Source organism: Oncorhynchus tshawytscha, linkage group LG03 (genome assembly GCF_018296145.1).
Source record: "Oncorhynchus tshawytscha isolate Ot180627B linkage group LG03, Otsh_v2.0, whole genome shotgun sequence".
Classification (NCBI taxonomy): domain Eukaryota; kingdom Metazoa; phylum Chordata; class Actinopteri; order Salmoniformes; family Salmonidae; genus Oncorhynchus; species Oncorhynchus tshawytscha.
In genome coordinates this window covers 61,786,606-61,803,223 of record NC_056431.1, presented here as the reverse complement: position 1 = coordinate 61,803,223, position 16,618 = coordinate 61,786,606, and the positions used below count along the sequence as shown (strand labels likewise).

Sequence of the window (16,618 nt, the reverse complement as noted above, 5' to 3'; positions counted from 1 at the left end):
TTTTATAAACGCTGTGGTTTGCCAGAGCCATGGGTTAGCTGCAACATGTCTTATATTTAGAAGCAGCAGTGTGTTGGTACAATATAAAACACATCAACTTACCATGATTGTGTTTTATTGGAGAAGTCAATCATTTCAGAGGTGCCCTGCCTGTTTCCAAAGGCATTAATAGTTTTAGTGGAGAAAAGTCCACACTGTTCTTTTGCAGTGTAATCAATTTCATACACCTTCTCTGGTCCTGCCCCCTGTTGGGTTTTCAGAAGGGAAAATGACTTTAGCAGAGGTATAGGCTAACGCACAACAAAGTCTACTTTATGAGTAAAATTACACATAAACGTAAATATGTGACATTAATTTGTCTGGGTTTGAACCAGCTGTGACCTGATCTTTAGCAGACCTTACACATGGAACACCCAATGCCAGGCAGAGCAGACATGGATTGTACATTCTGAAAGACAGACAGACTGCACCAGTCAGGAACAATATGAACCAAATAGAACAGCTTTTCTTTCTCTATCTTCCTTAACAGAAACACACTGTTCCTTTAACCAACCAGCTGTTAACTTGTTATGGCTGCAATCCCGTTAATGGGATAATTGTCATCAACAACCGCTGAATTGCATAGCGCCACATTCAATGAATATTACTAAAAATATTTATATTCATGAAATCACAAGTGCAATATAGGAAAACACAGCTTAGCCTTTTGTTAATCCACCTGCCGTGTCAGATTTTGAAAATATGCTTTACAGCGAAAGCAATCCAAGCATTTGTGTAAGTTTATCGATCGCTCAACAAAACATTAGGTACACTTAGCATCAGGTAGCTTGGTCACGAAAATCAGAAAAGCAATCAAATGAATCGTTTACCTTTGATGATCTTCGGATGTTTTCACTCACGAGACTCCCAGTTACACAATAAATGTTCCTTTTGTTCCATAAAGATTATTTTTATATCCAAAATACCTCTGTTTGTTTGGCGCGTTGTTCAGAAATCCACAGGAAAGAGAGGTCATGACAACGCAGACAAATTCCAAATTAGTTTCCGTAATGTCCACAGAATTATGTCAAACGTTTTTTTTATAATCAATCCTCAGGTTGTTTTTAAAATATATAATCGATAATATATCAACCGCAAATGTCTTTATCAGTAGGAGAGGGAAAGGCAATGGCAGCACAAACTCTGTTGCGCGAGCAAAACTCATGCGACCATCTGACGCGATGTTATCTTTCTGGCTCATTTTTCAAAATAAAAGCCTGAAATTATGTCTGAAGACTGTTGACACCTTGAGGAAGCGATATGAAAAGAAATCTGGTTGATATCCCTTTAAATGGAGCAAAGGGAGGCTATGGAACATGGAGTTTTCAAAATAGAAGCCACTTCCTGGTTTGATTTTCCTCAGGGTTTCGCCTGCAATATCAGTTCTGTTATACTCAGAGACAATATTTTGACAGTTTTGGAAACTTTAGAGTGTTTTCTATCCAATACTAATACTAATATGCATATATTAGCAACTGAGACTGAGGAACTGGCCATTTACAACGGGCACCTTTTCATCCAAGCTACTCAATACTGCCCCTGCAGCCATAAGAAGTTTTAATACAGTGTATTACCTGTTTCCAGTTGCATGACACAATGCCAGATTCATTATTTGATCAAAAGGAGAGCAGAGAGGAAGAGATGTTCTTGATCCATCAGTCATCTTTCTTATCATTTTGAAGTTATTTTTCATACATTCTAATGACTTATCATTTAAAGAATATATTCCCACAACCAAATCCTTCACCTTACAAGACAACCTCTCATGTACAATGACCTGCTTGACATGATAATGATGTGATTCCTGTGGAACCGAGAAGGAGGTTCTAACCATTCTAACATCCTCTGGGTGGATTCCTTCCTTCTGAATCCGACCCCTGACCGGCTCCTTGTCACTGAGCCCCCAGCCCCAGAGTCCCCTGCCCTGCCCTCCCCCTCAACGGCTGCAGTGTCTGTTCTCTGGGGGGACGGTGACCTCTGACCTGCCTCTGAGGCTCCGCTACCGTCCAGCTCTCTGACACGGGGTCCGGTCACGGACTTCAGAGGAGAGAAAGGAAACACTAGATCTAAAGTTGCCTCCCTGGCCACTAGTCGCTCCTAAAGCTTTAGGCAACCCTTACATGGTGACAAGGGTCAAAGATTCCACGACTCGTTGCTGTAACCTGAGTTTAAATCAAATCACATTTCCATTTACCTAAACTTACTAGTAATGCAGGCTTATAGAGTATACTGTATAAGTAATAAGTATAGTATTTGTATCACATAACTTTCACATAGCATTACACATGATCCTAACTTTCACATATCATTACACATAGTCCTAACGTTCACATAGCATTACACATTTTGGAATTAACAGGATGTCCTTTATTGGCAATATTTGAACGCAACTGTGACAAATGTTTGAAGCGGATATGAGCATACTTAGTTAATAGGCCAATAGGGCCTTCCTAACTTCATTAATTATGAGCAAGTCACATTGGTCAATATCTGTTTATTCCCAGGAAGGAGCATTAAAGGGATTAGTTATAATCCAAGGAAATTATAAACAACTCTAACTCGGCTGGATGATAGTTTTCAAACTGATCTCTCTTCACTATGTCTGCTGTATATTAGTGGAGAAAGATGTTTGGCTAGGAGAGAATCAAATCCAATTTTAATTTGTCACATGCTTCATAAACAGCAGGTATAGTCTAACAGTGAAATGCTTACTTACGGGCCCTTCCCAACAATGTAGAGATGTAAAAATAGAAATAATAGAAAAATAATAACACAAGGAATAAATACACGATGAGTAACAATACATTGGCTACATACACAGGGTACCAGTACCGAGTCGATGTGCAGGGGTACGAGGTAATTGATGGATATGGATGATGATTTCTAAGTGGAGGCCTTCTTAGTAAACACATAGTCAGATCTCAGTGGACCTCCTGTTTACCTTTGACTCTAAGTCTGAGGAACTCAATGGACCTCTTGTTTACCTTTTGACCTTGAGGAACTCAATGGCAGGTCCTCCTGACATCGTGTGTTTGTAATTTGACAAATTAGGATAGTGGCTGAAATGCGAGAAGTGTTGCTCCCACAAGGAGGTGGATCACCTGTGTGATTATAGAATAGGGTTGCACAACACCGATAACGTTCCCAAAATGTTTGTAAAATGTAGCTAGTCTCAACAAAAACCAATACCCTCAACAAGTGTGCTGAGTTCTGAATATGGATCTATCCAAGGGTCAAGGGAATTCAGATAGACATGTATTACCATTTTTTGTGTCTTTTCATGTGTCCTTTAGGTTCCATACAGTATTCTGTGTATAACATACTTATTTTTTGTGTGTTTCTGCAGTGACAGAGTGCCTTACAGAAATGAAAACTCTTGAAATCGGAAGGTCATCGAATCCTGGCATGACCACAATACATTCTTAAGCTTACTTCTTAAGTGCCTGGTAATAAGCCCCCTCTTGGTATTTCTGCTAACCCTCTCCGCAGACATATTATTTAGTCTTACAGTTGTATAATGTCTGCCAGGCACGTAGTGAAGTCGCTATACGTCCATACGTGTTCTGGTCTTCATTAGACTACAGCTGAGCATCCTCCCGGCCTGACAGAAGGTTTTTCATCTGCACCTCCCCAGCCTGGTCCTGCTCAACCAGAATCTAACCAAAAACACCCCACAGCCCTGGGCAAGGTCAGAGTTCCCACCAGCACGCAACATTACAGCAATATTTGCCTGCTCTAATGGAGAAAGAACAACATTCAAGTTACTTTGCATCAATCTCAGACAATATATTCCAGTCCAACCATTCATAAGCATCCAATGGAAATGGAATTGTTCCAGATGTTTGTGATCTAAAAAGAATACCACGCTCAATCATTGGCAATGGAACTGACCTGGAACTCACATGGGAATAGACATGTGCGCATTCAACTCATTAAGACTACCAATCATAATTGTAACTTGATGAGTGACAATGGGCTCCCGAGCGGCACAGCGGTCTAAGGCACTGCATCTCAGTGCTAGAGGCCACACTACAGACCCTGGTTCGATTCCAGGCTGTATCACATCCAGCCATGATTGGGAGTCCCATAGGGTGGTGCACAATTGGTCCAACGTCGTCCGGGTTTGGCCGGGGTAGGCCACTATTGCAAATAAGATTTGTTCTTAACTGACTTGCCTAGTAAAATGAACAATGAATGGGAAATTACTGTTTAACAAGAGTCCTATATTAGAGGGCCCCAACCCCAAAAAGTACTCAATTGTCATACTTGAGTTAAATTAAAGATGCCTTATTAAAAATGACTCAAGTAAAAGTGAAAGTCACCCACTAAAATAAAACTAAAATAATGCTACTTGAGTAAAAGTCTAAAAGTATTTGGTTTTAGATATACTTAAGTATCAAAAAGTAAATGTAATTGCTCAAATATACTTAAGTATCAAAAGTAAAAGTATAAATAATCTCTTATTCCTTATGTCAAGCCAACCAGACAGCACAATTTTATTATTTTTTACATTTATGTATAGGCAAGGGCACACTCCAACTTAATTTAAAATAAAGCATTTGTGAGTCCACCAGATCAGAGGCAGTGGGGATGACCAGGGATGTTCTCTTGATAAGTCTGAATTGAACCATGTCCCTGTGCTGCTAAGCATTCAGTACTTTTGGGTGTCAGGGATGGAGTAAAAAGTACATAATTTTCTTTAGGAATGTAGTGAGGTAAAAGTAAAAGTTGTCAAAAATATAAATAGTAAAGTACAGATACTCAAAAAAACTACTTAAGTAGTACTTTAAGTATAATTACTTAAGTACTTTACACCACTGCAATACTGTGGCGAAGTGGTGAGGCATGGTTCAGTGCAATACTAATCTGCAGAATGGGTGCCGAGGGGTCAGAGGAAATGTATTGGAAATTGTCACTCTCCACTGAAAGGAGTTAGTGTTTAATATACCCCATTTTAATAACCCCCTAAGGTCGATGTCCATACCCGCGTGCAAATCTAATTAGCATAATAAAAAAATCCCCATAAACATCAGTCAGTTTGCATTGGATGCATCCAAATGACCTCATCAGCCTATGTCGCACTTCTGCATCTGCGGTGAAAGGTGACAGAGCTACAACGCTGTTTGTCAGACCATGAGACATCCCGAAAATTGGTCTTCTCACAAAATAATCTGTAGCGTCCACACAGTTTGGCCTACAAATTGTATGACCACTCTATGCATAGGTGAGACTCTCACAAACATGTACATGTTGGTTGTTTCATCTGAAGGTCCTCCGGTACCAGTTCAAAAAATGAATGGAAGTAAACTATATATACAAAAGTATGTGGACACCCCTTCAAATTAGTGGATTCGGCTATTTCAGCCACACCAGTTGCTGACAGGTGTATAAAATCGAGCACACAGCCAAACTCCATAGACAAACATTGGCAGTAGAATGGCCTTACCGTCACAGGATGCCACCTTTCCAACAAGTCAGTTTGTCAAATTTCTGCCATGCTAGAGCTGCCCCGGTCAACTGTAAGTGCAAATAATGTGAAGTGAAAACTTCTAGGAGCAACAAGTGCTCAGTTTTTAAGTGAAGTGTTAGGCCACACACAAGTTCACGGAAAGGTACTGCCGAGTGCACAAAAATAACCTGTCCTTGGTTGTGACACTCACTTTTTATTTAACCAGGCAAGTCAGTTAAGAACAAATTCTTATTTACAATGACGGCCTAGGAACAGTGGGTTAACTGCCTTGTTCAGGGGCAGAACAACAGATTTTTACCTTATCAGCTCAGGGAATCGATCTAGCAACTTTTCGGTTACTGGCCCAATGCTCTAACCCCTAGGTTACCTGCCACCCCCTCACTACCGAGTTCCAAACTGCTTCTGGAAGCAACATCAGCACAATAAATGTTAGTTGGGAGCTTCATGAAATGGGTTTCCATGGCTGCGCAGCCGCACTCAACCCTAAGATCACTATGCGCAATGCCAAGCGTTGGCTGAAGTGGTGTAAAGCTCGCCGCCATTGGACTTTGGAGCAGTGGAAACGCGTTCCCTGGAGTGATGAATCATGCTTCACCATCTGGCAGTTCGACGGACAAATCTGGGTTTGGCGGATGCCAGGAGAACGCTACCTGCCCGAATGCAGAGTGCCAACTGTAAGGTTTGGTGGATGAGGAATAATGGTCTGGGGCTATTTTTCATGGTTTGGTCTAGGCCTCTTAGTTCCAGTGAGGGAAATCTTAATGCTACATCATACAATTACATTCTAGATGATTCTGTCCTTCCAACCTTGTGGCAACAGTTTGGGGAAGGCCCTTTTCTGTTTCAGCATGATAATGCCCCCGTGCAAAAAGTAAGGTCCATAAAGAAATGGTTTGTCGAGATCGGTGTGGAAGAACTTGACTGGCCTGCAGAGCCCTGACCTCAACTCCATCGAACTCCTTTGGGATGATTTGGAACGTTGACTGCGAGCCAGGACTAATCACCCAACATCAGCCCCGACCTCACTAATGCTCTTCTGGGTGAATGGAAGCAAGTCCCCGCAGCAATGTTTCAACATCTAGGGGAAAGCCTTTCCAGAATAGTGGAGGCTGTTATAGCAGCAAAAGGGGGACCTAGTAATGCCCATGATTGTTTATGAGATGTTCAATGAGCAGGTGTCCACATACTTTTGGTCATGTAGTGTATATATCGAGACAGTTTAATTGCAAAAATATGGGGTTAAATACAAATGTTTAACTGATCTTTCATATATCTCTTAGATATAGGATAGACACTTCAGAACAAACTTCCTTTTGATATTTTTTAGGACTATCTGTTGTTTCATATAGTTAATCTGACATTCGATGCTTGTGTGGATGTTTGTGTGGACTAATAGCAGTAAGGCCAAAAATAATCTTTCATCAAATCACTTTTTGATATATTTTTGGGATACTTCAAGGGGTCTTAAAATTCTAAATCAAATAGCTAAATGATCCTTGATTTGACCTTCTTTCAATTCCATATATTTTAGTAGAACCTCCCCCACGGCTTAGACAGGGCGTAGACTCTGATGGGTTAATCAAAAAGACAAAACAGAAGGGTAAATAGAAGGGTAAATATTTGACTGGCCGTGATTATTCAAGCAGTCCAAAAGGATAATATTGTTTACCAAAATATGTTTGAATTGGAAAACAATATCCCCCAGCCTGGAACAACAGGCTTGTAATGTCATACAAAGTGAATAAACTCTCTCCGGGCTTGTAGTGACCGAGACAAAGCTTTTGTGTCCAACAACAAGACTTTTATTTAGTTGTTGCAGTTTTTATTCATGTTATGTCCTTGGACTTGGACTTTAGTGCAGCATGGCTCAAAGGAGATGGGAGGCCTTTGTTTTAAGGTTTTCACATTTGAGTGCTGTGGTATTTGGTGTGTTTGTGGAGAGGACTGTGAAAAGCTGAAAGGGAGCTGGTCTGACTCACAGAGAAAAGAGGCCTTGGCTAAACACTGGACAAGCTCCTGAAGCATAGAGCAGCACATCGGAGGATTAGCGTCCTTGGACAGAGGAACTAATCTCTTGTGATATACTAGAGCTGTACATAAACAACATCCTCAGAGGAGAAAGGCCAGCCACTGCCATAGCACAGCCACTGACCTACTGCAGAAAGAGAGAGGTTCTGAAGAGGTGTAAGGCAGGGCTCAGAATAATTAGCTAGCTGCTGACTGTAGAAAGTGCTGGGTCTTGACCATTTGGAATTGTGGACATCCTTAGAGGGGCAACGGCCAATCGTCTACAGTCTAGACTGCTAGGGCATCTGTTGGCACAGAGGAAGTGGTTAAAGATACACAGTGCGCACACACACACGCACACACAAACTTCTAATCCCTGCCTACATGTTATTATCTACCTCAACAACTCCAGTATCCCTGCACATTGTAAATGCGGTACTGGCACGGACCCTGTATTTAGCTTCCTCTTTTATTTCTCCTGGTTTAGTTATACAATTTTGATCTTGAAAACTGCATTGTTGGGAAGGTCTTGCAAATTAAGAATTTCACTTTGCATGTAACAAATAATACTTGAAACACACACATAGGCATGGCAACAGAGATTGAAGCCCTGGCAATACGCAGTATATGAATCTTGTAATGTACATGAATCTTGATATACTACAAAACAGTAGAATGTTCACACTTCTTGATAATGATATTGCGTTAATAAACAGTAATTGATAATAGCTTGAGGCCATGGCATTATAAAACCCATGTGCACAGAACACTTGTCAGTCTGTGGGAGAGCTAATCGACTGTCTGTCAGTTGTGTATATATTTTTTTTATTTCACGTTTATTTAAACCAGGTAGACTAGTTGAGAACAAGTTCTCATTTGCAACTGCGACCTGGCCAAGATAAAGCAAAGCAGTGCAACACAGACAACACAGAGTTACATGAAAAGAAAACTAGAATATGTGGTCTAAAACAGCAGTGTAGACATTACTAGGGGCAAAAGGGCTAGCCAAGAGTAACATGTTGGGTCATTCAATCCAACATCAGAATGTTCAGACTATGTAAAACTGAATCAGGCCACACTTGGCCAATCCTGTAAGGTGTTTATATGTAAAAATATAATATATATATATATATATATATATATATATTACCAGTAAAAAGTTTGGACACACCTACTCATTCAATGGTTTTTCTTTATTTTTTGGTGTAGAATAATAGTGAAGACATGAAAACTATGAAATAACACATATGGAATCATGTAGTAATCCAAAAAGTTTTAAACAAATCAAAATATATTTTACATTCTTCAAAGTAGCCACCCTTTGCCTTGATGACAGCTTTGCACACTCTTGGCATTCTCTCAACGAGCTTCATGAGGTAGTCACCTGGAATGCAAAGACCAAGTCCATATTGTGGCAAGAACATATACTGCTGCCATCTAGTGGCCAAAACCAAAATTGGAATAATACATTATGGCCTTTCTCTTCCATTTCAGAGATGGACAAAAAAAATACAAAAAAAGTTGTTTTTTTTCTTTGAATGATCTTTTACCAGATCTAATATGTTACTCTCCTACATTCATTTCACATTTCCGCAAACGTCAAAGTGTTTCCTTTCAAATGGTATCAAGAGGCTTCTAAACAGCTTCTACGCCCATAAGACTCCCGAACATATAGTCAAATACCCAAACTACCCAGACTATTCTTTACACCACCGCTACTCTCTGTTGTCATCTATGCATGGTCACTTCAATAACTCTAACAGTTGTACAGTTGAACAGTTGAACAGTCTGTACAGTTGAAGTCAGAAGTTTACATACACCTTGACCAAATACATTTAAACTCAGTTTTTCAAAATTCCTGAGATGAATCCTAGTAAAAATTCCCTGTCTTAGGTCAGTTAGGACCGCCACTTTATTTAAAAAATGTGAAATGGCAGAACAATAGTAGAGAGTGATTTATTTCAGTTTTTATTTCTTCCATCACATTCCCAGTGGGTCAGAAGATTACATACACTCAATTAGTATTTGGTCGCATTGCCTTTAAATTGTATAACTTTGGTCAAACATTTTGGGTGGCCTTCCACAAGCTTCCCACAATAAATTGGGTGAATTTTGGCCCATCCCTCCTGACAGAGCTGTTGTAACTGAGTCAGGTTTGTAGGCCTCCTTGCTCACACATGCTTTTGCAGTTCTGCCCACACATTTTTTATAGGACTGAGTTCATGGCTTTGTGATGGCCACTCCAATGCCTTGACATTGTTGTCCTTAAAGCCATTTTGCCACAACTTCGGAAGTATGCTTGAGGTCATTGTCCATTTGGAAGACCCATTTGCAACCAAGCTTTTAAAATGTATTTTACGTTTATTTAACTAGGCAAGTCAGTTAATGAGGCGAGGGAACTCCACCCCCCCCGTTCAGCTGAAAAGGTGGCTCAGGGAATGCAAAAATATTCTTTAGAAATATTTAACCTCCACACATTAACAAGTCCAATACCTCAAATGAAAAATTAACACCTTGTTCATCTACCCAGCGTGTCAGATTTTTTAAATGTTATAAGGCGAAAACACAGCATATATTTATGTTAGACCACCACCAAACCAAAGAAAAAAATGTAGCTATTTTTTCCAGCAAAAGATAAAAACAGAAAAGCAGGATAAAAAAAAAAAATCAATCACTAACCTCTTGAAAAATCTTCATCAGATGACAGTCATATGACATGTTACACAGTACATTTATGTTTTGTTCGATAATATGCATTTTATATCCATAAATCTCGGTTTACATTAACGCCATGTTCAGAAAATCCTCCAAAATATCCGGAGGAATTATAGAAAGCTACGCCAGATAACAGAAATACTCATCATAAACTTTGACTAAAGATACATGTTCTACATATAATTAAAGATACACTGGTTCTTAATGCAACCGCTGTGTCACTTTTTTTTAACATTACGGAAAAAGCCTAACATTGCAATAATCTGAGACGGCGCTCAGACGTAACAATATTTCTCCGCCATGTTGGAGTCAACAGAAATACAAAATTACAACATAAATATTCCCTTATCTTTGATGATCTTTCATCAGAATGTAGTGCAAGGAGTCCTAGTTCAACAATAAATTGTTTTGTTTCATAATGTTCAATTCTAGTGTCCAAGTAGCAGCATTTGCTACCACTTTCAGCTCATCACATGCCCAAAAAATGACTTCTGGTCCAGGATAACTTTGCATCAAAACTTCCAAAAGACATATTACAGGTCGAAGAAACTGGTCAAACTAAGTGCAGAATCAATCTTCAGGATGTTATAATCATATATATCCAATAGCATTCCAACCGGATCATTCGTTTTCATCTGGGGCTGATTGGAACAGCCGAAGCAATCAAAGACAAATGCGCCACAACAAAATGGCATTCTTTTGCGACACCAACTACTTTCCTTCCCATTAGGTCAAGTTCACAGCAAATGCTCCATTACACTTTCTACTGAATGAGGACATCTAGTGGAAGACGTAGGAAGTGTTTCCAGATCCATAACTTGTTGGGAAGGGAGGGGGCGATGACGTCAAAGTTGCCCCAACTTTCAGGATTTCAAAACTTGTTTGGAAGATTGCCTGCCCTGTGAGTTCTGTTATACTCACAGACATAATTCAAACGGTTTTAGAAACTTCAGAGTGTTTTCTATCCAATGTTAATAATGATATGCATATATTAGCAATTTAGGACAGATTTTGATGCAGTTCACTATGGGCACGCAATTCATCCAAAGTGGAAATACTGCCCCCTATCTCTAACAGGTTTTAAGAACAAGTTCCTATTTTTTTAAATGACGGCCTAGGAACAGTGGGTTAACTGCCTTGTTCTGAGGCAGAACAACAGAATTCGACCTTGTCAGCTCGGGGATTCGATCTTACAGCCTTCCGGTTACTAGTCCAACTCTCTAACCACCAGGCTATCTGCCGGCTCATCCTGACTGATGTCTTGAGATGTCACTTCAATATATCCACATAATTTTCCTTCCTCACGCTGCCATCTATTTTGTGAAGTGCACCAGTCCCTCCTGCAGCAAAGCACACCCACAATATGATGCTGACAACCCCGTGCTTCATGGTTGGGATGGTGTTTTTCGGCAAGCCTCCCGCTTTATCCTCCAAAGATAACCATGGTCATTTTGGCCAAACAGTTCTATTTTTGTTTCATCAGACCAGAGGACATTTCTCCAAAAAGTACAATCTTTGTCCCCATGTGCAGTTGCAAACCGTAGTCTGGCTTTTTTATGGTGGTTTTGGAGCAGTGGCTTCTTCCTTGCTGAGCAGCCTTTCAGGTTATGTCGATATAGGACTTGTTTTACTGTGGATATAGAGACTTTTGTACCTGTTTCCTCAAGCATCTTCACAAAGTACTTTGCTGTTGTTCTGGGATTGATTTGCACTTTTTGCACCAAAGTACGTTCCATCTCTAGGAGACAGAATGTGTCTCCTTCCTGAGCAGTATGACGGCTGCGTTGTCCCATGGTGTTTATACTTGCGTACTATTGTTTGTACAGATGAACGTGGTACCTTCAGGCATTTCGAAATTGCTCCCAAGGATGAACCAGACTTGTGGAGGTCTACATTTTTTTTCTGAGGTCTTGGCTGATTTCTTTTGATTTTCCCATGATGTCAAGCAAAGAGGCACTGAGTTTGAAGGTAGGCCTTGAAATACATCCACAAGTACACCTGCAATTGACTCAAATTATGTCAATTAGCCTATCAGAAGCTTCCAAAGCCATGACATAATTTTCTGGAATTTTCCAAGCTGTTTAGTCAATTTAGTGTATGCAAACTTCTGACCCACTGGAATTGTGATACAGTGAATTATAAGTGAAACAATCTGTCTGTAAACAATTGTTGGAAGAATTACTTGTGTCATGCACAAAGTAGATGTCCTAACCGACTTGCCAAAACTATAGTTTGTTAACAAGACATTTCTGGAGTGGTTGAAAAATGAATTTTAATGACTCTAACCTAAGTGTATGTAAACTTTTGACTTCAACTGCACATACAACTTCAAATAACCGGCGCCCCCACACATTTACTCTGTATCGGTACCCCAACCAGAATATAGTCTCGCTGTTGTTCTTTCACTGCTGCTCTTTAATTACTTGTTACTTTAATCACTTATTCTTATGTATTTTTTGAAACCGCATTGTTGGTTAGGGGCTTGTAAGTAAGCATTACACTGTAAGGTCTACAATACCGGTTGTATTCAGCACATGTGACTAATAAAATCTGATTTGTTAAGAATATGCATTTGGGTATGTCATTTTAAGTGAAATTCAAAAAAAGGGGGCGGATCCCTAAGTAGCAATAGCATCTGAGGTATGATCAATATAAAAACAAAAAGGAAAGCACCTCAAACCTCTTGGCATGCCATCCTCATTTTGGTCGCTTTCATGTACGGTGTTCTCACACACCAGCCTTTATTTACTCGCAATAATGTTTACATTCCACAGCATATTGGAAAGGTGAAGGGATTGAGAAAATATGGATTTAAAGCTGTTTAAATACTAACAGTACACTTGAATTAACTGGCAGGGCACAATACTGTCGTCTAAAGGAGAGTGTTATGTCCAGGCCATCAAACTCCAGGCATGGCTTGCTGGTAAGCTCTGAATGACCGGTTTATTTGGACTGTTTGAGTGCATGTCTCAAACTCCTGGGTAGATCAGTGAATATGCTGTGTTGGAGTATGGCATTATGGAATACACAGCCAACATAAGCACCAGCATCTGCCAAATAGTCTAATGTTTAGAGAATATACTCTATTTCATATTGACTCATTTCTCATAGTAATTTCAAATAAGCAGGAAAAGCATAAGGAATAGTTTAAGGATTATTTTATTACTTAACAGTTTCTACAGTTTCTACCATGGAAAAATAACATGTAACATGAGACTATATTTACAATTCCATTTTTACAAAATGTCTTTACAAGATGTTTTGCCGGATCAAAAACTCGACTAAAACACACACACAGACATAAATAAATAGACATTCACTGACTGTTCCACAACAAATATTTCTACAGCCAATAACATACAATTCCATCATTTCCACAGTTATAATTGCATTAATAAGCATGACAGATTATTCCCCATATAATTCTCTGTTAATGAAATATTGCTAACATAGAGGTAACACAGATGTATTTATGCCTACACAACACTCACGTTTGACATGCAAAACCTTTACAAGCATTCAAGTTGAAGCTAGTAATTCATTTACATTTTAAAATAAAATATTATCAGTGCTTGACTTGGATGGAAATAGGTGGCGGTACTCATTTTGGGTGCTGATACTGTCTATATTTAGGTGCAGGAGCTCCACAATACTTTTGAGCTTATATTCTATAAGAGGAACAGGAGCTCAACAGTAGAACATTTGAGGTGCCGCTACCTGCCCAAGTCAAGCACTGAATGTACTTCTACATGCAACATACTATGAGAAGTATTCTGGGTTAAACTACACTGGTTTTAGTTCCATTATGCCAAAGGAACATTGTTTTACTTACTTGGTAAAACAAAATAAATAGGTGAATTTCAACACTCCTTTCTCAATGAATTACATGATTGTGTTTTACAATTGTATGGCATTTCCCGAACTGTTATTCAAGTGTCTTCAATGTAGTTACTAGGGTTGGGTGGTATCCAGACTTCCATACCGTGCTTGTGCCATCCAGGGTTTTGCGGTATAACCGGTAGTGTACAAAATGGCTGCTATTTTTAACAAATTGCTTTTATTTTTATTTTTAAAAAGCCCAACACATGTAGCTTACCAAAATGTTAACAAGTACTAAGAAATCCTCATAGCGGATGTTAGGTAAATGCTAACGAGCGCATGTGAACATTTACTACTAAAACAGACAACCTAGCGCATAGCGTAATGAAAGTAACGCAAAACGCATAAAACAAATATTAGACAGCAGGGATCCTAATCCAGGTGGGGATTGTCTCTGCTGCGGTTACCAAGAAGCTTGATCTAGCAAGCTAACGTTAGCCACTTAGCTAAAATTAACAAATTAGCAAAACCAAACTGGAAATAATTTATTTGGCACATCTCAGATAGTTAACTTAATAGTTATAAGATATTTAGCTGGCAAATATTACTACAGAATTTCATACAAGTTTAACTTGATCACCTCACTTAAATTGCGCTGCAGGAGTGACTTACCTCACGAAGCTCCCATTTTGCTCGTTGTGCTTCTCTGTAAACAAACACACGTGACTGGCTCAAACAGCTGTTTTGAGAAACTAGCTTCATAATGAAACATCTAACAGGTGAAATTATAAACACGATCTGCTGTATCTATTACCTAGTGCACAAGTTGAATGCAGGTATTAATTTAAAAAGTACTAATATTCAAATGCATTTAAAACAAACAAAAAAATGGTATTGACGGTATTGGAAAATAATACGGATAATATTTATTTATACCTCCCAACCCTTTTAAGTTACTAAGATATTCAAACAAAATGCTTGCATATCATGGTAAAAACAATGTTTTCTCTGGGCCTTTTTTAATCTAACAACGTTTGAGTTATTTTATCTAATGAAATTCAATTGGAATTGATAATATACTGCTGCTTTGTAACTGGTTCTATTGGATGAAAACAGTTTGAGAACTCCTTAACCATCTTAGTCTCTGTCCCACAAAGCCTTCAGTGAAATAAAGGGAGAATGGATCAACCTGTCCTAAAGAAAAGTCCTACATAAGAGTATGTATCTGACTGTATGGTACAGAGAGCCCAGTCAGTGGGTTGAATCAGAAAGGGCTGTGAGGGGAAAGCATATTCTGTGCAGCCTGAATGTGAACCCATATCACATGGGTTGGGGTCAGACTTCATGGTCTGCTGTGTGGTTTCCACACCGAATTCCCTCCCTGGGTGAAGGTGCTGTGAGACAGATTCCGGCCAAACTGGGTCTGATGGGCCAAGGGGTTTCAATGTCTTTCTGCTGAGAGCTTCTGGTGTGGATGGTGCTGCCTGAGTCTGGGTCCTACAACACACCAAAAAAAACATGTCAATATCAGTTCCTAATGAAAGTTCAGAATAATGATCAAAAGGATTATGTGATCATGTAAGAAACATACTCATCAGATGACCTCAAAAGATGTCACTGAAGAGTCAGCTCCAATGAGCTACGGCATCTCTGTTTAAGACCACCTGGACACAGCCTGGTAGTTGACTAGAGGAGAGCAACAGTTGTGATCAGTGGTCAGTGAGCTGGTACTTACGGTGTTGCAGGACTGGTAACACACTGGGGGTCTGGAAGGTCTTGACAGAGGCAGGACCCTCCCCTCCTGACATTATCACCTGGACCTCCAGTCTGTAGTATGTGGCTGGTCGCAGGTTAGACACCACCAGCAGATTATGGTCCTGAAAGGGTTAACAGCACAAGAGAAGACAATTAACCATCGTTGGTGCCACTGTAAAAAACAATCTTTCACATGACACTTAGCATGAGAGGTATTAAGCCACTTCCAAGGACAACTTGAAACGGATAGAAAATTGCTTATTTTTCTTAAGAACCCACATTAAAGATGTGTTTTTTTGTGGAACCTTTTCTCCAGTTGTAAAGGATTTTAACAGCAATGTTGTATCAACTTCAATTTGTCCTCCAAGACTGTCTGAATACTTTTCTCACATACAGACTGTTCAATGTTCACTTTGTTTGGAATTTAAGGTAGTAAACCGTTTTGTTCCCCACACAGAAGTCTAGAGTTTTAGTCCCTTCTGATGTTAACATGTTGAATTAGCTGTTGGGTAACATGGGCTATACCCCATACACCCTCTGCTCTCAATTCAGGTAAACAAAGATGCATCCTGTTTTCTCGCTTTCCCTTCCTGACAAACTGAGTGTAGTTATGGGTGTTTTTATTTTCAGAGCTACAAGCAGCTCGCTGGGCGGAGAAGACAGACAGAACGGGTTGTTGATAGATTATGTAAAACCAGATGAAAGAGGAAGCAGGGAAGGTAGATGACACACAGGAGGATGAGAACTTGTAGCAGGACACGCCCCTCCCTCAGATCTCTCTCGGTTTCTCTGCTCACCACTGCTTATCTGGTT

The 16,618-nt window shown here is 39.7% G+C and overlaps 1 protein-coding gene across 1 annotated transcript in view; it reads right to left on the bottom strand.

Moving 5' to 3' along the window:
* Positions 1 to 13,374: 13,374 nt before the first annotated feature.
* Positions 13,375 to 16,618, bottom strand: part of LOC112233794 (anosmin-1) — a 68,193-nt gene continuing 64,949 nt past the window's right edge. Inside the window, exons 13-14 of the mRNA XM_024401665.2 lie at positions 15,786 to 15,927; positions 13,375 to 15,547 (exon numbers count right to left, since the gene is read on the bottom strand). Coding sequence (XP_024257433.1) covers positions 15,492 to 15,547; positions 15,786 to 15,927 — 198 coding nt within the window. The 3' untranslated portion in view covers positions 13,375 to 15,491. The remainder of the gene's footprint in view (positions 15,548 to 15,785; positions 15,928 to 16,618) is intronic.